A 22575-nucleotide genomic window follows, 5' to 3' on the forward strand; every position below is an offset into this window, starting at 1 on the left:
TGTCGTTGGCATGGGTGGACACCAAAAATCCATAGCAAGTTTTCAGCATATTGTAATTCAAGTGCTCAGAGACAGAACAAGAATGGAGACTTTGGTCGGTGCCAGCTGTCTTTGGAGCAGATCAGGATAGTGTTGTTGTGGTACAATAGGTTAAGTTCAAGGCTTTTATCTGAGAGATGTTTTTTTAAGTGATACTCATTGGGGATGCTTAATGTAGAGCTGCAGGAGAGGTGTTGTCTATTTTGAAATTGTGGTGTTTTTTATTAGATAGAAAAAAAAGAAAAGAAGTTACGACTGGGAACCTTCTTTATATTAATAAGGCAATTTTCCCATTCATGAAACAGTAGATACCCCAATCAGCACAATGTATACATTTGACCATTTTCTTCACAACTGTAAAGGTTGCAAAGCAAATATTGGAAAGAAAACCCCAACAGTCAGATAAATGGCTTTGACCAAGCACTTGGCAATGGTGGGGAGGAAGAGCTTCCTATTAGCAGGAAGAGACCAGGCTCAGGGATGGGCAGCTATGTACAGCTACCAGCTGGGATGACAGGAGAAAAACAGTGAACACAGAAAGGCAAGAACAAAAACTGTGGCAGAAGCAAACTTAGCATATTTATATTTATCGAGCTCACATACAGAGGTACATGTGGAGTCATGTCCCTAACCACATGGTCAATGAAAAATGTTTCATGTAATCCAACATATTGTAGGTTATGCAGGTACTGCAAACAGATTCTGGGCATTCTCCAAAAGAACCTCATGAATGCCCTGATTTTTAAACTTCCATAAACCTATCACAGCTTATCAGTGTGGAGCACTTGAATAAATTGCACTGTTGAGACTCAATAAGAAAACCAACAATCAGTATGGGTCAAGATGCTGTAACAAAGGTTTTTATTTCAAGCTGGGTTACTACAGGTCGTATAATCAATCCTATAAAAAAAAAAAACATCAGAAGTTAAGGAGTCTCGCTATGTTGGTGTGGCAATCAGCAAACTGATACGCTGGGAGTGTACTTGGACTGAATGACCCACACTCCACTCAAAGTAAACCCACAACTTCCAGCATAAAACACCCAAACTAATACCAGTACCACCATAAACATAAAATATTAACAGAAAACAATAACCTCCCACAGTAGGAGCCACAGCACTAAATACAAATAGAAGCTGTTTATTAGCACTACGCTAGAGTCACGATGTAAAGTGAACCCTTGTTGGGCAACCTTCACTGCACCTTGAGACTGTCACTGGTCCAGGATTGTGATGAAAGTTCAAAAAAACAAAACTACTTATATACTAATTATTATTACATTTTCGCCCCAGCACCCCAGGTTGCACATACATCCCTACGGTAAAATAATTCCAGCTGAAACAAGCTAATAAAGGTAAAACAGCAGGAATAAAACTAACCCACCTAATGAGCTTCTCAAAGGGTCAGGTGCTCTCACCTTGGGCCCCTGAATTGTGTCTGGGTCTTAGTGCCCTCCTTTTACAAGTTACAGGATGTCTTCTTAAGTAGTTTTTAAACAAAATAAATTAGCTGTGACAGGCAGCTTGCATATAGCAAATTATCTAACAAGGACAACAGATGATGACTGAAGCATGACTCTTTCTAATGAGCTGCTCATCAGTTGCATCCCCTCAACCTGCTGTAAATACTGAATGTCAGACTGTTCACGTTGCTGAGCAGAAGGATTAATTAGGAGGCATGATAGATTGTGGTAACTGCTAATGATAAACATTACAGTTATTGTAAACCTGAAATTGAATTTTGACATGTTTGCCTCATGAGTCCATGCTACTGATGCCACTGGCTAGTGGTTGTCATGGCAACAAAGTAAGGATCTTACAGCTCTTTTTTTTTTTTTGGTCCTATCCCTCAGGAGATGTATCTGGCTAATGTAGCGGGAAATGCATCTTTAACCGTCTCATTCGCTGTACACAAAACTCCCCCTCACCCACCCAGCCGACACAGGCACACAGAACGACACAGACACGCAGACGCACACACAGTAATTATTTGTTTTCCTCCCAGAAGAATCAATTGACCTCAATAATCAGTGTTGCCTCTGCTCTCAGATGCCTGAACTTGAGACTCAGGGGATGATTCAAGGCTACCACAAATAACTATAAAAGATGCAAAATGTTCCACGTGTTTTCAGTTAATTGGGGCATTTACTAACACTGAAAATGGACACAAACACTAGTGAGTTGATCTGAATTCATCGTGTTCATTACAGCCGATCGCCGGGGCTGTTTAAAATGCACTTTGCGCAAGTTGCAACACGCAAAGGAAAGCGCAAATACTTTGCTAATGAACTTCAGCCGTAGCATGTACAGGCTATTTGCTGAAGGAAAATGTCAATACTTGAGTGAAAAATCTAATAAGTAGATAATGGCATGACTTAGAAGCTTATAAAAGATCAACCCTTTCATCAATGATGTCTTATTCAAAAATTCCACCATGCTGCGTCTTCCTGACCTTTAATCATGCAGACAGTTACCTGACAATTATTCCTCCTGCAATCAGCAAACGATGAATTAGTGTCTGCAGACATTTGTACAAATCACCTGGACAAAGCCTAAAAGCATACTGAGATATCACAAGCACCCAAGCCCGGGTGGAAATCGTCACAGCTTCATTGTAAACACTAGCAAACGCTTGAAGAGACTGCAAATTGAATTAAACCAAATCCTTTCTGTTAAATGTGATGTTTCATATCTTTTGATCTAACAGACATTGACCTCTGTGAGAGTCCATGAATGAATAAAGCTAAAAAAGAAAACCAGAGAAATACTAGTTTTATATGCTTTTCCTTTTCTGATTTACAGCAAGTAAAGGAAGAAGAATCTTTCCCGAAACTGGTTGTTTCGGGAATCTCTCACCTCCAGATCTAGTGGGTTAGTCAGTTTTGTCTTCTCTGTTTCTGCAGGATCTCTTCAGCAAGTCAGACCCATTTTTGGAAATCTATCGAATCAATGACGATGAAACCGAGCAGCTTGTTTACAGAACTGAGGTAACCTCACCACATTCCCACCCCGGTTTCATCGACAGCTTTTAATGCGTTTCTAACACTTTACTTCTGTTGTTATTGTACTTGTTCTCTAACAGGTGATTAAAAACAACCTGAATCCAGTGTGGGAGCCCTTCAAAGTGTCACTCATATCCCTGTGCAGCTGCGATGAAGACCGGAAGCTCAAGGTAGGGAACGTTTTAGAACTGTGACTGCAAAAACCACAGTCAGTGAGTCAGAAACTGCATGACCAGCGTGATTCAGCTGGGGTCAGCAAACAGGGCAGAACACTGAAAATACATCACTTTGATTTGTATATGGATTTTCTGTGAGTATACCTGGGATATATGAATGAGTTGTTGTATGTCAAAAGTAGTAAACAATGTCTGTATGTGTGTGTGTGCCACAGTGCCTAGTGTGGGATCATGACTCCAGGGGGAAGCACGACTTCATTGGCGAATTCTACGCCACTTTCAGGGAAATGCAGAAAATTTCCAGTGGAAATAAGGTCAGTGAATGGAGAGGTGGAGCAGAGCGGAGGAGAGGGGAGAGACAGCTGTGTAACAATTTTATCCTTTCCCAATGTGCCTCTGATTTTTCTCTGCTGAAATCCAGCACACACGGAAGGAAAAAACAATGTCAGGCTGCTTTGATATGTTCAAAATGCCACAAGTTGTTGCTTTTGTTCTTTGTCTTTCACTCGCTTTTGTTCAAGGTGTCGTGGGACTGTATGAATCCTAAGTACAAACAGAAGAAGAGAAACTATAAAAATTCAGGAGTTGTCATTCTCACTGACCTCAAGGTAGGAAACTCCTGCAGAAACATGCTTCAGAAGAGGCAACACCCTAGAGAGAATCAGTCAGTGTTTCATTCTCTCAGTTTACAAAGCGGTATAGACACTGCTGCTGTTTTTGTTGCTGTTTTATAAAGGGAAGACTTTCCAGAGCATTTTTAGTCTCCACTACATTTTCAGCATACAGCACAGCATTTTTTTTCTTGACATTTTTTATTTTTACCTTTACAGCGAACAGATTTGTTGTGCTTTAATGACCTGGTGACATCATAACTATACTCTTCTGTGGTTTTGCCTGAAAGATTTGTGTTTTTCTGCCTCGCAGCTTCACAGAGTCTACTCCTTCTTAGACTACATCATGGGAGGATGCCAAATTCACTTTACGGTAAATTAAACCGACTGTCTTTAATGATGCTTCGCTGTCACTGAATGCTGTTAACTGCAGCCTAGTTTCATGACTTACATACATATTGTGCTCGGCACACCGATCATGTTGCTACTCGATGAAGCCTTTGGTATGTTTCCTTCTTTCCTGACCTGTATACATTGTTTCTAAATGTAAACTTGGCACTTAAAGACTTTTTAAAAATCTTTTCATGTTTTTTGTTTGTGCACACATAGGTTTCTTGTAGGCAGTTTCATGAAATAAATTCAAATGTTCTGTAACTCTTGCCCTTTGGTTTGCCCTCTGTAGTGCACATTCTCGCTCTCTGGCTGGATCAGAGAAGCAATGAATATTAATCATGAGGACTGCTGTGGTAGATGCAGTTCTCCCTTGTTGAAATAGCTAGCTGCTTGGATCTACTGTGTATGGGAGGTGATGCTGCTTCAATCTATGTGGGTGTAAAAAAAAAAAGCAAGTTCTTACCTCTGATCATGTAATTTATACCGCCATTAGGTTTATTTCAGGCTCCCTCACTCATAATGGCTCGGAATATAATAAGCAGCCAAGCAACCAAGTAAAAGTCTTTGCAGGAAGTCAAGTGCCAAAAGAAAAGCTTAACTGATTCTGATGAACTGTTCATGTTGCACACTTTGAAATTTCTTTCTCTTCTCACCAGGTTGCCATTGACTTCACAGCCTCCAATGGAGACCCCAGGAACAGCTGCTCCTTGCACTACATCAACCCTTACCAGCCCAATGAGTACCTAAAGGCTCTGATAGCTGTGGGGGAGATCTGTCAAGACTATGACAGGTTTGTCAATCTTTTGTTTCTCAGAAAAGGCTTTTTGTGGCCTACAGGGACTGTCACTGTCTCCTGTTGTGAAGCAGAGCTGCAGAGTGCTCCTCGCATGCCATTTCAGTGGAATCTCTCCCAGTGAAAGGAGCCACTCCATCTGATCCACAGCATTAGGACTGTAATGGAAACAGTGCAGTGTTGAAACAGAAGGGCAGAGAACCCTGCAGGTCATTATAGCTTTGCTCGCCAGTTTTTTGTGACGCTAATGGAACCGAGCTATTGACCACCGGCTCCTTTCCCTCGCATTTATTCCTTCACTGAAATGAATTTGGCACTTTTAATTTTCTCTAACAGACGGGTTGCAGTTTTAAGAAAAAAATCAGCGTTAACTTGCAGCTTAAACACCGTCGTTCACAATAGTAAGTACATTTTAATCTTCTTATAGACGAGAAAACTGTTTGTACCTGGAAAAACTAGAGCAAGTAAATTTTGCCTCTGCTGGCATTATTTATGCATGAGGCTAATCTGGGGCTTGAAGATGGGTCTTGGTGGCAGCAGTCAAGGACACTTATGCAGTTTTGTGAATGTACTCCTTTATGGTCATTTTACATCAGGCAATTTCAAAGTAAACATTAGTTTTCTTCCTTCTGCCTGTGTGCGAGATAGGTGACATTCTGACCTTTTTACCCTGTCAGCCACAGGCATTTAAATCTTGCAGGCATCAGATTTTGATGGACAGAGAGTTCTTACCAAATATTTCTTTCAAATCCATTCAGGGGTCATAAATTGAAAAATAAATAAAATGAAGTGACACTAAAGTGTTTGGGTTGGAGTTGAACCCGGGCCACTGGATTTAGCCTGAGCACCCTGTAAACTAAACTGGCGCCCAGTTTATTAGGCACACTTGTTCTGGTAATGCAAATATCTAATTCGCCAATCACATGGTAGCACCTCATTCAAGCATATAGATGTGGTCAAGACAAGCTGCTGAAATTCTAACCAAACACCAAAATGGGGAAGTGGGAAGTGAGGAAGTGACTCTAAACCTGGCATGTTTGTTGTTGTCAGACGGGCTGCAGTATTTAAGAAAATGCTGATTTATTGGAATTTGAATGGTCCAAAATATCCAGTCAGGGGCAGTTCTCTGAGTGAAAATGCTTTGTTGATGAATAGCCAGGGTGCTTCCAGCTGATAGGAATGCAACAGGAACAAAAATTAACCACTCATTGCAACCAAGGTATGAAAAACCAATTCCTGAACCCACAACAGACCCTTGAAGCAGATGTGCTTCAAGGGTGCTTCAAACAGGACACCAGGTACCACTCGTGTCTCAAAGAACAGGAAACTGAGGCTACTATTTGCACAGGCCAGACAGACCAAAATTGGATAATAGAAGACTGGAAAAACATCGCCTGGTCTGACGAGTCTTGATTTTTAATGCAACATTCAGATGGCAGAGTCAGAATTTGATGTAAACAACATGAAAGCATGGACCCATCCTGCCTTGTGCCAACATTTCAAGCTCCTGGCAGGGGTGTAATGGTTTGGGGGACATTTTCTCAGCACACTTTGGACCAACTGAGCACCATCCTACCTGAGTACTTTAGCTGACCATGTCCATCCCTTTATGAGTGTACCCATCTTCTGAGGATAAAACACAATGTCACAAATTAGCTCAGACTGGTTTCTGGAACATGGCAGCAAGTTCACACTTTAAGACGTTATGGAACAGGAGATTCTCATCATGGATGTGCAGCCAAGAAAACTTTTATCAAAAAAACTAAACAAAACTAAAGACATCTCCGTGTGTACCTTCTGTTATTTCATTATTTTCTATACAGTGCTATGTTGTTCCTGTCATGTTGATCAAATCATAATCATTCTTATGTAACTTTAATTTCCTGTCGCGTAGCCGCTAAATATTTTTAGTCTTGCATGTCACAGGTAGTAGCCTAACTGTACCTGCGCGTATGTGGCGCTTCTTGCTGTCGTGCTGTTTTACATGTCTGTCATAGTTTCTTTGCTCCCAGCGGAAGCTGCATGTGGCTGCTTCTCCTGTGGATAACTGACTGATACAGTTTCTTGTCAGCATCTGTTGCAGCGATTGGTCCTCCTTCTTAGCTCGCACAGGCTCATTACCCTGATACAGACGAACACATGCTGAGATAGGGGCTGACACCAGGATAGCAGGCACTTCAAAAAGAAGTGGGAGGCATTATGGCTGGAGAAATAACAGCATGGTGTAGAATCTGATGTAAAGACAGAGGTGGTGCAGCATGAAGCCTGTTTTCCTCTGAGGATTCCTCTTACTGTAAATACTGGCTGATGTACTGTAGTTATGATGTTTGCCTTCAGTCACATGTATTTTTACTGATTGGCCAACAGAGCACAAATATTACAGTATAGATGTGTAAAAAATATATATCTTTAGTAGACTTGCAGGTATTTGATAATTAATGAAAAATAATTTGTGATATTATCTGTTTTGGAGAAAGACCCTCTCATCTGTCAAAAGTAAGCCAGATGAGGATTAACACCCCAACTCCTGATTTATGCAGATCCTCCTATTGAATATCAGGAGCACTGTCTGGCTAATTATAGCATGCAAGTGATAGCGCCGGAGACGCTGAAATCCTGCCTGTGAATTTGCAGTTCATCTTTGTGGCTTTATCGCATCCATGTTTACACTGATGCACACCAGCATCATACATGGAAACATGTCTCTGGGCCAACAGCGGCTGCAAGTGTAGGCAGCCCTTCCCTTGGAATTGTTATTGAGGTGTAAAACGTGGGCAAGCAAACCTTTTAGCCTTTAGTGAATATAGGTGATGTGGGATTTTAGAGTCTGTGCAGAGGAGTGCATTACAGAGCTGGAGTGACTAGCTTTTGTCTGTGTGGGTAGAGGCTCGTTTACCTTGCTGAGAGGGCTATTACACCGGGCACATCGCCCTGTGGCTCCTCACGTGTGCTGACGAAGAGGAGAAAACTGTGACCTCCGTGGACTTTGGGCAAAATTCATATGATGAAAATCACTTGTGGCCAGTCTCCTCTGTTCTCTCGTCTGGGCCGATCCTATGTCATATCACATTTAATAAGTTTCATGAAATGTATTTGCTGTGTTATCACAACAGTCCCGGGGCCAGGATAATCAGTTTTCTATGTAAACAATAACAGGAACAGAATACATGCCAAAGCAAAATTGGCTCAGCTTGAATAACTGGTTCCACATTAAAATATTTTCATTAAAGCTCTTTCTTTACACTGGCAAAGCTGGTAAAAACCAATACAAAACCCAAAACATTTTTTTCTTTCCTATTATCTTGCATTGATACAGAATGCCTCGATGTGTTTGAAAGGTCAAAATCGTGGGAGTAAAGCCTTTATTCAGTTGGAAAGGAAGGCTGTTTTTTTTTCCTCGATGAAAATGGATTTAACTTCAGTTGAAAACATTTAATTGTTGAAGGGGATATTAGAGCTGCTTTCATACTGTCGTATCACTTGCAATACCTATTGAACAGGAAGTCTATAGATGTCAGTGGAGCACTGTTACTGGAGTATTTTAACGCATTAGCTGGAGCACGTATTCAAAAATAAGAATACATTAATGTATGTTACACGGGTACCTGAATTTTTGCCTTGTGAGCCATAATCAGTGATGCCTTGAAACTACGAGCTGATAATTTCTTATAGTTCCAGATTATGGCAAAGTCCTTAGATTGTAACAACAACAACAATAATAATGAATACCTTGGAGATGCATAATACCCATTAACTATTTTATGTATATCATGCGTGGAGCTGCCAGTTATCACACACCGCGTATTTCCTGTTGCCACTAGGCAGCGCCATAAGTGCAGCGTAATATAGGCACATAGATGTCTCCAGACTCAGAGTCCTATCAAACGTGAAGTTTGGGAGAGACTGGACAATGTACAACTGAGTTTCTGGTGTTTCCTGTGGCAAATAAATTTGGCAAGTCACAACAGACATGTCCTTTTACGAAAATTCAAAAGCTTTGCAATTTAACGTTACTAAGGTCTTTAGATTGGACCCACCAAAGATCATGTCTGAAAATATCTTTAGCAGGAGTTTTTTAATGTACAAGGCCTGAAAATGGCAAAAAAAAAAAAAAAAAATTGCACTGAAATTACACTTTAAATCCAAAATGGCTGAGTTCCTGTTGGGTTTTGGTTATGGTTCCAAGAGATCTCAGGACACTGCACGAGGCTGCCAAATTTCAGACAGATAGATGAAATGTAGTGCAGGGGATGATTTTTTGAAATGTTGTAGGTGGTGCTGTGGAGCCGTTTTACCATATTCAGTGATCAGAGCCCCCCCCCCCCCCCCCCCAAAAAAAAAAACCAAGAAAGCTGTCATTAGGCTTGAGAAGTGGGACAAATTTCTTGACTTTTCAAGCTTGCCAAGCACTTCAACAACAATTTCCTCTTTCGTGCAGAATAGCCATGGCACCATGGCATGCATCAACACATTGGTTTTAAGGTGAATGCAATCAGCCTGAGAGGAATAGTACAATCAAAGGTTCATGGCAAATTATTGGAATTCGCAAACATGCCCTTCAACAACAATTCAAAAGTGCCACACTTTAATATAGGCCGCATCTGAAGTTTAAACTGGCCAAATAGGAAGTTGATTGGACAAAATCAAAAGTTCAAAAAAGTATAAGGCCTGGTGGACTTCCTGTTGGGTTTCCATGAGTGGGCCCCACTCGTGTGTAACAAACTTCGTTCAAGTAGCTCGAACTATGTGTTGGTAGTACTTCATTAAAGATGTGTTAGGTGGAGCTATAGAGCAAAACTATTTTGAAAACATAAAATATGTAACTTTTCACCAGACTTTACACATGTGCTAATTTTGAGTACTTTTAGGCTTTATTACTTCATAAATAATAATGAATGGAGCAAATACAATGGGGCCTTCCCACTGTTACTGCTCAGGCCCTTATAACCAGTCATTTCTGTGGTAGTAAAATAACAATCCTGCTGGTACAGCAGTACAACTAAAACTTGTCAAGCCGAAGTTACTTCTTTCGATAGTTATCAGGCAGTTAAGAGTTATTGCTCCCTCTGAAAGTGTGAAAATCATCTCTGTGCCAGTGTTTATGTAAGTCCACAAACACCAGAGTTAATCGAACACTTCTGATAGCTCTGAAAAGCTGCCTCAAAGCCACATTAGCCACTATAAGTGGATAAACAGCTCTCCAATCAACACTTGTCCATGCACCAAATAACACAACAACTTCCTAACACTGTGCAGTTTGCTGGCCACCCTCTGAGGCACCCACACCATGTCCAGAATAAATGAATAAAAGACATGATCTCAAAATGTTTGTTCAACCCCAAACGAAGAGCTAAAGATGTTGTTTGTGATTGCACGGAGCTGGGTTGGCTTGTCAGTGATGAAGGCATGAAATCGATAAATGTCCTGATAACAGAAGCGGCCATTAGACAAAGCTGTCTGTAGGCAAAGAGTCCCCGATGTGACTGAAAACAAGTTGTGACAGCTCCAGTGCTTACTCTAAATGCCCAGAAATTCCCAAAATATTACTGTAAATACTTTTTGTTTGCAGGAATACATTAGATTACTTTACAGGCATTACTGTATGTATTTTTATACTGCATATACAGTAGTTTTTTTCAATAAAGCTAATGAACAGGATGCTCTAATGGTGTGTAACAGAAAGTGAGTGACCACAACAATATCCTTCAGTTTCCATAATGCAACCCAAATGTGTCTTTTGCTCCTATCCCGCCTGGTTAAACCCATGCCTTTCAAAACAGATCAAATCAAAAGAGCAAAAATGGAAACAGGACAACGAGAACAAAGCTGAGCTGTAAGATATGTCATGAAGATATAAAAATCATGTCTTGTGTTGTAGGTAGTGTGCATTTGTTGTGCATTTCATGTTTGAATGTCTGAGTGAATGCTAGAGGAAGATATTTCACACAGGTACTGTGTAACTGAGGCCATCAAGTGAGTAACTTTCCAGCATTGCTGTGCAGTGGAGTTACAGGCACTGAATCCCATTTGTGTGCTGCAAACACTTGCTGTCTACAGCTGAGAAGGTGTGGGGTTCAGGGTCAGGTTCAAGTTTACTTTAAAGCTGAACAGGACGATGCTTTTTCATTTCATAAAGGATATCCATACTTAGAATTCAGACACGCAAATAAAATTGTAGTGGGCAAATATAATACACTTTCTCTGGAGTGTACTATCTTGTTATTCATACAAACTGTGCACCCTGGCCTCTGACTGGAGGCAGCAAATCCAGCTTAACAGACTTTTGAAGTAATATCTTCCCATCTAAATGGTACAGTGAAAAATGAAGAGGCTAAAAATCGTTAGAAGCTTTGTGAACAGGTGCAAATGCTGTCTGCACTGACAGTGGGACAGATTTCAAATTGTAATTCAAGCTTTTAACACATTCTAAAATGCAAACAAGCATGAGGTATGCCCTCAGAAATACAAACAGATGGATAAGCCATCAATATTTTCCAGATTGCAATCAAAAGGCAACCACAGATTAAAATGCAGTTGCTTTAATTTGTAACTGATTAATTTGCTTATCGTTTCAGTGACAAGCGATTTTCAGCTTTGGGGTTCGGCGCCAGAATCCCTCCGAATTATGAGGTGAGTATTTTTTGTTTGCATCTCTGTTCTCCCTTTTTACTCCTCTGTTCTAAACACTGTGCTTCTTCCAGTGATAATGATGCGTGTTGTATAGAAGTGTGCTCTTACCAAAACCTGGTATTTTCCACTAATCTGGGATTTTACGTTACGTGAGCCAATTTTCATGACCTGTTCCAGGACACAATTTGTCATTCAAAATTTCACATTTAAAACTAATTACCGAGGGTATTTTTATTCATAAGCCCCTCGTCTTAAAATATCCACTTGTCTCGAGAAAATATCACGTTACAATGACACAGAAGCCCCAGAGTGTTGATGCTCAATTTACATAAGAATTCATGAGTGTGAGAGCATTTGTTTAAGCAAATTAGACTTTGGGAACCGAAAGCCCTCGGTGATTCTGAATAGAGCCCCTGGGAGATGTCTGTCATGTGAACAGTGAGCACACACACACACGGACACACACGGACGAAACACCATGCTCAGATAGTCTATCAGACCAGAAGGGCCTGTGTTTAATGTAAGATTGTAATGTGCTATTCTTCAGTAGGAAACACTCATAATTATCATTTCAATCATTCTCAGCTTTGCAGCTCAATAATGCAAACTATTAATTTCTGAATTTGCCATAGCAGTGATTTCCTCACAGGAGCCAATTTTATTTTAACCGTGTCCTGTTGATCTATTGTCGCTGGTGGTGCAGGTGAATGTAAATTAAGCTATTAGATAAATCATAAAGTGGATCTGTGGACTCATAGGTTAGGGACTGCACTAGGTGCCAGAAGTGCCAGGGCTCTACTGACCGCGGTATCATTTATTATGCATTATGCATAAGTATTAAAGATGTTAATTTAATGCTAAAGATCTATCACATACAGTATGAGCTGTGGGAATTAATGAATAAAAAAGAATAAATAGTGAAAATGAATTTCTTTATTTGTTACATGTCTCATATGATTTCTATGACTCATACTATGATTTACATAAGACCCTTTTTCTAACACAACACAAATAATACAAAACAAGTAACAAGTAGTTGAGTTGTAAAATTTAAAATCTTAATGGAGTCATATTATGTAAAAGAATCGCACCATATATAAACAGATGCTGTTGGAAGGAGTGGCAAAGTTTGCATTATTTCTACACATTTCATTGCAAAATCTTTGACCTTTTTCATTTTACTATGAAGCCTTTCTTGGCTGTAACTGTTGATACTCGTGATTAAATGTGTGTTATTTAAATTTTAAATTCAGAAGAAAAAAAACTTCCCAAGGTTTAGTCAATAATGAAATTAGGATTGTTTTTGCACGTACGTCGCCTTGGTTTGCCTTTCAGACAACCAAGATCTTCATTTGCATCTGGTCTTGGGCCAGTTGTTTGCTTCCAAGTGACCTCTTATGTGCTTCCCAGGTGGCCGGAAAGTATCCTTGATTTTTAGCTTGATTGTGACTGCCATTAGAGCCACCTGCTGAATGCAAACTGCTCAGGAGTGAGTGTGGCACATATTCATGCAAATAATCTCCTGACCACAGAGGCACATTCACAACAACTAAGTGCAGTATTTTATATGATCAAAGGAACAAAAAAATATGTTACCAACACTGCAGTTCTTTAAGATCGTAATATTAATGTCTGACTGTCATACAACAGTTGGAATAACACAAATGAAACTAATAATATTACCATTGCCTAAAAATGCTCTGTTCCATCTAAGTGTCTCTGAAAGCTATATGTGAGCCAGAGGCACAATCAGAGGCACACAAATGGACCATTTAAAAGGGAGACGGCTGTTAATAGCATTATTAGACATTATAATGTTATTAATGTTACACTTGGGTGTTGTACTGCTGCGTCATGTTAGAAAGTCTGTTGTTAAACACTCTACACTGTGACTCACTTCAGGCTGTAAATCACGTTATAGACGTGATTTACAAAAGTGACGTTAAAAAAAAAGTAGCCAGCTGGAGAAGAGTCAGTTGTCACTGATCTGGCTGACAGTTGGTGCCTGTGGGAAAAAAAAAAACAGTTTCTTGTGAGAGGATGGATTGAGAGGGGGATTTTATTTTTGCCAATTAAACAGCTTTGAGATAAACAAAATGTATCTGACATTTGGATTGCAGGAAAAAAAAACATTTAAAAGAAGAGTGGGTGCAAAGCCTGTTTAAAAAAACAGATATTAAGCACGTAATACATGCCTTATGCTCATTACTGTATAGTGTGACGAATAATTGGTTCAGGATATGTATACAAATAGCATAGATAGACTGCACCATTATGGGACATACGCAAGCCTCGTTAAAAATCAATACGTGTCAAATTTCGGCAATATTTGATGAACATTTTAATCAAAACTCTTGATGTTGATGATCTAGTTTGCCTTTGACTAATGTTAGGAAATGCAGTATTTCCCCTTGATTAGTTAAAAAAACCAAAAAAAACCCAAATCCTCTTGTTGGATAACCACGTGATGTGAGTCACTATTATATTTACCCTGTGTCTTATTATCCTGCTGTCTTGTGTTTACCTTATATGACTTTTCCATGTGTTTCCTGTTTTACTGTGTTAACCTTTTGTCTGTGTGCATTATGTTTTATTTCACTTCCTGTGTCATTAGATTTAGTTCAGCCATGTACTCACTTGTTTCTAATCATCGTCATCATCGTCCCGGGTATTTAACTCCTTAGTTTCCTCCAGTTTGTTGTCTTGTCATTGTCTAAGCCACATGTGTGTTTTCCAGTCCAGTCCAGTCCAGTCCAGTCCAGTCCAGTCCAGTCAGCCAGTCGGTCCATTTGAAAAACTGTCATTTTTACTACAATAACATGAGCACACAGAAAACTTGTCTTCAGTTTTGGTCAGCTGCTCTTTTTGATTCTATTTAGATCAAACGTTTGTATTCACCTAACATTTTTTAACAGAATTGCAGCAAAAACAAAACATGGAAGTAAAAAAAGGTTCGATTTCTTCACCAAATCCTAAATTGGAAGCCTTTCACACTTTCTCCTCTCGTTCCCCACTCACAGGTGTCTCATGACTTTGCCATTAATTTCAACCCAGAGGATGATGAATGTGAAGGTAGGTTGAAGGGCTTTGTTTACCTCCACTGATAATAGAAGAAAGAGCATCTACACCACCGGTAAAATAACACAAACTAATTAGGTGCAACCATTTCTGCATTCGTCTCTCTGTAATTTTGTGCTTACTTAAAAGTTAGTGTTTGAATGTGATAATATCTATGGATTTCATAACTGATTGGCTGAAACCTAAAATGTCCGTCTTCAAATTGTGAAAACAACAACAAAAATAATTCAGGCCAAGTTTGTTAGTATTCAGCAAATGAGTCATCTGACTGTACACTTCAGCCTGCACTTGCTTGTTAACTGACAGGTGTAGATAACTGTGATGATGTTTTCTTCAATTTGCTCCGCTCTCGCTTTGATCAGAGATCCAAGGAGTGGTTGAGGCATACCAGAACTGCCTTCCTAAGATCCAGTTGTACGGCCCTACCAACGTTGCTCCGATCATTAACAGGCTAGCCAAGGTGGCGGCAGGTGACGGCAACATTAAAGATGCTTCTGTGAGTGCACATTTTTACTCTTTTTTTCCCCCTCAGAAATACTTGGTTCTTTATTTTATACAGCCTATTTGTTTTTCCCGGGGTTTCTTTTTGCCTCCCAGTGAAATTCCCCAAGACAGCATTGCTAATAGTAGTAATTTCCTTTGGTCCAATAGAAGTAGGAGCCCATTATAAAACAAGTAGTACTTTTTAAATTATAGACTGAAGTGATACAGAGCTGTATTAACAATGTTTCATTCAACATATTTTGACATCATTTACTTTTTTGTACAGCAGTTAAAGTGTGTCTAATAGAGTTACTTGCTGCTCATGTTTCCTAATGCTGAATGTAAAGACTCAGGATTTTGATCCACCGCCTGCGCAGACATTGTGTTCTGAACTATTACACATACTGTGATTGCACTGACCTTCATTATAATTTATTCCTAAATGTCAGTCTGCCTTTTGAACAGTAACAGCAAACAAACTTCGACTCATTGGACCAATCCGAAGTCTTTACAGTATATTGTTCCATGTTAATATCCTGGGTCCATGCTGCTCACGTAATTACACACTTGAAATTAATTTTGCACACACGGACACACATGTGGTGCCTCTGCTTGTGATCTATTTGTTCTTTATCTTATGCTCCTTTTTTTTGATTATTTGTTTTGGACTCCCTTGTTTTCCTGTAACATTTTTGACTAACTGACAAAAACACATAATCTTTTCTACTCAGCAGAGGCTGTAAAATGATCCAGAACAGCATGAAAGGCCTCCTTCAGATGACAGCGCACACTGAGCTTAGAACCACATGTTGCGGTTGAAATGGGTTAACGTTAGCATGGATTAATTCACACTGAAAGGTTTTATCTTCTTCCAGCGATACCACATCCTGCTCATCCTCACGGATGGTGTAGTGACTGACATGGCAGACACACGTGAAGCCATTGTACGAGCCTCCTACCAGCCTCTCTCCATAATCATTGTTGGTGTGGGCAATGCCGACTTCACAGACATGCAAATTTTGGATGGAGACGATGGAGTCCTACGCTCACCGAAGGGCGAGCCGGTCCTCAGAGACATTGTGCAGTTTGTGCCCTTCAGAGACTTCAAAACGGTCAGTCCTTCTCTCCATCTCTCTGCTCTTGTTGACTTGTTCAGGATTCCTTTCAAACCCACCCCGTGTGACTGCTGTGCATGGGATGCTCTCAAACATAATTATTATTATCATTTTATTAAGCCCTTGTCATTTGAAAGAATAAACAGGCAGCTTTTGCTGGTTTTTCAACTGCTACAGATGGCCATCATGGACTGGAGGAAATCCAAAAATGTGCACACACGAGAATGTTTTTTTTTTTTTTTAATGTTGTTACATCCAATTAGTAATTTTTCCGATGTATAATTGCACCGTCTGTTATAGATTCTTGTTCATATCTCCCTATTTTCTGAAAATATGCACAGAATACACGGAATAACGAGTTAATGCATAAACTAAATAAAATCTTTTCCTGACCCTGCACTCATCTGATAGTACACATCAGCCAATTCAGCCACAACCGTCAAAACGCCATATCAGTGAACACATTTCAAAGTAATGGTGTTCATCGCTTTGCTGGAATTATAGAGACTCGGACAGTCAATGCAAGAAGAACTAAAGCTGTTCTGGCCACTTCTGATGAATCAGATTCATTTTAATTTACTTACTGCATATTAGGTTGGTTTTTCAGTCTGAAACTATCAGTTCATGCAAGTCACTTAGATTTGTTGCCACATTTATGTTGCTGTAATGTATATGTATAACTTTATGCTAATGTGCAACTGTAGATTGCCCCTTCATAGTAAGAAAAACACAAATAAGTCTGTGAGAATACAGTAAAACAAACACTGCAGGACTTATTATTTTGGTTTATGTAACTCCTGGGAGTGAGACAGAACAGACTTTGTACAGAGTAATGCACACAACAGGTGCCATCTAAGAGAGTGTCTTACTCTGACGTACTTTTAAAAATTTGTCTGAAACAAAGAACGTTATTGCCACCAGAGGCTCTAGATGTATCGGGCGATCGTGGCTCAAGAGTTGGGTGTTCGCCTTGTAATCGGAAGGTTGCCGGTTCAATCCCCGGCTTGGACAGTCTCGGTTGTTGTGTCCTTTGGCAAGACACTTCACCAGTTGCCTACTGGTGGTGGTCAGAGGGCCCAGTGGCGCCAGTGCCCGGCAGCCTCACCTCTGTCAGTGCACCCCAGGGTGGCTGTGGCTACAATGTAGCTTGCCATCACCAGTGTGTGAATGACTGGATGTGTAAAGCGCTTTGGGGTCCTTAGGGACTAGTAAAGCACTATACAAATATAGGCCATTTACCATCTAGATGAGAAACCTTATAACCTTTATGTTCCTTATCACAGATTAAAACAATATTTAACAATTGTCTTAACAACTCCAGCTGTTCTCTAACTTTGTTGCAGGCATCACCTGCCGCCCTGGCCAAATGTGTTCTGGCAGAGGTGCCCAGCCAAGTAGTAGAGTACTTCAGCCACAAGGCCATCTCTCCTATGAGTCCTATGAGGGACTTACCGACTCCCATCCTCAGCCCAGTTGCCACCACTCCAACAGAATAACTGCACACCCTGTTCCCGCGACCAAGCTTTGACCACAGCATCAGTCTGGCAAACTGAGAAGGATGCTTGTCTCACTTTGGACATAAACTGGAGAAAAAAACCTTCTAAATGTGTTGTCGCTCGTGTATTTCATTTTTCAAAACAAGCAAAGTGTTTACACAAGGACGGTACTACAGAGATTGTGGGTTATATTTCTGCGCTCAGTGCGGATTGAGCACTCGTCTCTGACTGTGCAAATCGACCATCCAGCTGTTTCAGCATCAGGAGTCCTGGAGGATTTCCCCCATGATTTTTATGCATGCAGACAAATCCCTTGGTGACGATCTACTGATCGCGGCAGGCTTAATATTCTTTGTTGCCCATGAAGTTCAGCTTTTTCCCCTTATACATACAGTGTGTTCAGATATTGTTTTGGAGAGGTACTATACCAGATGATTTCATCGCAATTTGATTGTTTTAACTTAAGCGTGGACATGTGAATGGTTTGAAAATACTTAAAATAGTTAATAACAAATAAACAATTCGCCCTGCAAATCAAAATCTGTCTGCAGAATTGGCCAAACAACCCATGACCTGACATTGGAATAAATGAAAACGGTTGCTAAGGCTTAAAAGCTTTTTTTTTTCTTTTCTTTTTTTTTTTCCAAGAGGCAGCAATCGTAATCAACAAATCAAGAGCAGCGCTCATTGCAAATGCAAGAACTGGCACTACTACTTCTTGGCAAACAAAAACAATTAGTGCCATGTGTGATTGACAGTTGGACTGTACAGGTTGCCAAATGTATGTATCCTGTGTAAAATAAGTGTCTAAATAACAGCTCTGAACCATTTTCCAAGAAAACCTGATGAAAAAACAGCAGCAATGGAAATATCTTTGTTGAGCGCTCTCATGCCAGACTCGTTCATCTTGAACTTCTGTGAAACTGCAAGCGACATAATAACTTCAGCAATCTGCAATATTTGCTACGGCTTCAGCTCTTGGTGTGCTTTTTCAGTTGTAACAGGGAGCCGAAAAGACAGAGCAAGACAGGAACGGAAGATGTGTTTGGGTGGTTGTGTAGTAGCGAAAGGTTGTAAAGCGCTGCCTTTTCTGAGGGTATCCGTGAGCAAAGCTCGAGTAACATACTCTCAAAGAGCTAATCGATGACTGCACCCTATTTTTGGTCTCTTGTCTAGTGGCTACGATGTAAGCTGTGAAAGTCATGCTTTTTGTCGGGTGAATCCTTTCCCTCTGAATTGTCCATCTTTGTTTGTTGTCATCTCTAAACCATGCAGGTTGTACTTTCTGCAGTGACTTCTTTTTATAGATATATTTCCGTTCCTTTTTGTGCTGCCTTTTATATGAAATATAATTCTACTTGATGTTTCATGATAAATTTAATGGGTGAGAAAGACAAGAAATGAAAGCACAAGTGAACCATTAGCGCTGTTATGCACAACTTAATATATCCATTACATTTACATCAGATAGATCAATTTAAAACAAGAGTATGACTGGTCACCAAATTTCAATTTTCTTAAGCATTTCATAAAAAAAAAAGTCGATCCACGATAAACTGTTCTTTATTTCACTTCCACCTAACTCTTGCCTGAAGGTTTCCTGTTTACTGGATGGAGACCTTTGATTTTGCTGTTCTATTGAGCTTTACAATGTTCAGTATATAAATGACGTAACCTTCATTTTTATTTATCCTGCCTGAGCTTTGTCAGATTGTCTTCATATTGTTCAGAGTGTAGCCTGTAACCCGTGTCAGTCAGAAAAAGCTGTCATGTTTTGCCCTTATTACTAATGCTACAGTGCTTAAAGCACAGTCTCTAAACTGAAACGCTTTGCAGCAGAAAAACAAGTTGCTGTTTTTTAAAAATATATATATTATTATTGTACTGTGAATACCTGTGTGGATATTGCAATCTAAAGAAGAAAAGAGAGACTGTGTGTTTAAGCTACCGGCAATTATTTTTCAAGGAGTGTGCAAAAAGTCAACAGCACCAGAAAGAAGGACATTTTTCACCTTCAAAAGGCGTCCTCTTGGCATTTAATTAATGTTTCATAAGTGTACAAATAACCTTGACACCTCTAAAACAAAAACTTTTGCCTAATCAAGTAACTATTTCCAAGAATGTAGATTTCACCTCAGCATTATATTTTTATTGATCAACACTAATTCAAAAGATTTTTACGTTTTGAATGAAATCTCTCCCTGAACTAAAGAAATCCTATATTTTGCTTAGTATTGTGTTCTCCTTTGGTATTCAGTTGCATATGCAAAGTTTGCTTTAATGACAGTGTTAATAATTACAAGTTTAAGCCCCACAGAAAGTGTTAAATTCCTCATTAATCATCTGATGACCATTGCTTAAAAACGTGATCATACAGTAGTGAGTTTCAGTAAAAAAAATAATAACATGAACGCTCCACAACTGTCAAGCTGGATAATGTGCAAATTATACTCTAACACGGTTTGGCTGTTCTTTATTTGACCCTGTACTTTGTATATTTTATCTACAATGGTGCATTTGCACTGTGAATGATTCTGAATGGTGACAAATGCACTTGGAAAGAAACCACTCTGTCACTGCCAATAAATGTACAGGATGCAAATTAAGTCTTTACAGCTACTCCATCATACACATATCCACTCCAAACTACAAATACTAGTCAGACTTTGATTTGTCCTCTAGAGTTTAACCACCCTTCCCCAGACACAGATTATTGACTTCCCATGAAAGCACCTAAACACAGCTACCTCTGCTGTCAGCTGCTTTTTGAACTTTGATGATCAGCTATTGAGGATTCTTCTGTCACTGTGGATCACAGGATGAGGCCTATTGATTCAGCAGGCCTTGATTCAGAGCCGTACTCGGTTACTCGAATGTAAATAATCCTGGGGGGAATTGTGTCTCACAGCTGAAGCGTAGCTCCATGTTAGCAGTTTACAGCGGGGTAGGAATAAATGCAAAAATGAGGAAATTCTCGGCTGGAATAATCAGCATCTGAAAATTTTGGCTGTTTATTCAGAAGTTTTGACTTTCCTACATGATGAGTAATTGTTTTGCTGTTCATGCATCTTAATACAGTCCTTATATCTCCTGTAAATGATTTACAGCACAGAAAATGTTGCCATTCTTGGATAATTACTGTAACAAAAAGCATTTTTTAAGAGATTTTGTCAATGAAGCAAGCTTTGTACTTTATCACAATTCTTTAGCTGCCACTTATTCTAATGAAATATGGCAGGAAGTGCAGATATCAACTAGTATTTCTGTTCCTTGAGGGCAAACCAGCTCCCTTATTAATAACTAGAAGACATCCATGTTCATTCTGTGATTTGTGCCTTAACGTGGCAATACGCTTTTTGTCCCCTGTAACTTACAGTATCTCACTCTACACGACTCTGCCTCAGGTTATGAGCTGCTCCAGCTCAAATGGTTCATTCCCTTGTACCTTTAACATTTGCATGAGATGGGATTTTAAAACTGATCGGTAATTAACCACAGAATTCAGGCTAAATGTTATCCCTTATAAGCAACTTTAGTTTGCTTTTATCATCAAAAATGCTTCATGGCTTATCTAAATTACAAGGGGTGTTTGATGGTTGTACAGCAGTGATGGACGGGTCTTCTATGCTTCACCAGATTTTCCGCAAACAAATCTTCGAAATCTTTACTCAAATCAATTAAAGATCCTATTCTTTTTCCATTTCCTTTTAACTGCAATGATTCAAATATGGAATGCTGAAATAATAATTGTGTGCTTGTTTGCAAGAACTGCCCTGAACCCAGGCATCATCAAGGCTCAACAAACTTAATTCGATTTTTTTTTTTTAATAAAATAAACGGCATTCTTATTCTAATGAGAATTTATCTACTGCACCATAATGGTGCAATCAAGAGTTAACTAAAGCAGTAAGACCGCAGTTCATGTGCCCATCTTGCTCTGCAGATTGGAAAAAAAAAAAAAAGCTGTGAGGAATTCACTGAGCTACTTATTCTCCCTTATCTATTCTTGCACTATTGTCAGACAAAATTAACAAGTCATAGGTTTTACACCTCCTCGTTGTATCGGAAATTTCCCATGCACTCTCTCTCTTTCTCTCTATCTTTCCCCTGCTCAGCAGAGTAGGGTTTACAGTCCATAGCTGTAATATGAACCTGGTGTAACTGCTGACCCCGTGGCCAACAAGGATCCCATGCATCATTAGTAAATATTTGATTTCTTTAAAGGGACAAAAGGGATTTATTGCATGCATACTTTTATTGTTACGCTGTGCTGTACAGTCATTCCTTTGGACTTTATGATATGCTAATATGCAAGCCTGCATTTGCACAAACCTCTGTTCCTGTAGTTTATGCTCTTTGTCTTGCAGTTAGGTAAATAAATCTCATCATTTAAGTGAAAATGTCTCTGGGGTTTATTGTAATTAAATAAACGATTAATTATTAAATGATTCAAATCTCGAATCAGCATTAATCTGTTTCTTTTGTCATCTAGCTTCTTCTGATCCTACTCATATATTCCAGTGATCATCTCACAAAACATTTCCTCGCCTCACGCTGCCACACAAGCAGGATGAAAAGAAAAGAAAGCGATACTGATGTGCTTGGTAAAATGTAGGTTAGGCTATCATCTACACATTTGCTTTGTGTGGTTTGCCGATGCTGTGAGTACCTTGCATGGAAAGAGGGACTAAGCCTACTCTTTAATTCCATCAGACAGCTCCTTTCATTTAACGGCTATTGTTGAGAGCACTGAATAACGG

General features: G+C 39.6%; 1 protein-coding gene across 4 annotated transcripts in view; it reads left to right on the top strand.

Moving 5' to 3' along the window:
- The window catches only part of cpne7 (copine VII), a 35933-nt gene extending 13944 nt beyond the window's left edge, over positions 1-21989 (top strand). For 3 of the 4 annotated variants that reach the window (XM_063475568.1, XM_063475562.1, XM_063475560.1), the window contains 10 exons: positions 2942-3025; positions 3121-3210; positions 3432-3824; positions 4141-4200; positions 4877-5010; positions 11589-11643; positions 14664-14715; positions 15084-15217; positions 16080-16316; positions 17663-21989. In XM_063475568.1, coding sequence (XP_063331638.1) covers positions 2942-3025; positions 3121-3210; positions 3432-3824; positions 4141-4200; positions 4877-5010; positions 11589-11643; positions 14664-14715; positions 15084-15217; positions 16080-16316; positions 17663-17815 — 1392 coding nt within the window. In that variant the 3' untranslated portion in view covers positions 17816-21989. The remainder of the gene's footprint in view (positions 1-2941; positions 3026-3120; positions 3211-3431; positions 3825-4140; positions 4201-4876; positions 5011-11588; positions 11644-14663; positions 14716-15083; positions 15218-16079; positions 16317-17662) is intronic. The other variant, XM_063475572.1, reaches the window with a different exon arrangement.
- Positions 21990-22575: the final 586 nt, after the last annotated feature.

The sequence above is a fragment of the Pelmatolapia mariae genome, linkage group LG1 (genome assembly GCF_036321145.2).
Source record: "Pelmatolapia mariae isolate MD_Pm_ZW linkage group LG1, Pm_UMD_F_2, whole genome shotgun sequence".
Lineage (NCBI taxonomy): Eukaryota > Metazoa > Chordata > Actinopteri > Cichliformes > Cichlidae > Pelmatolapia > Pelmatolapia mariae.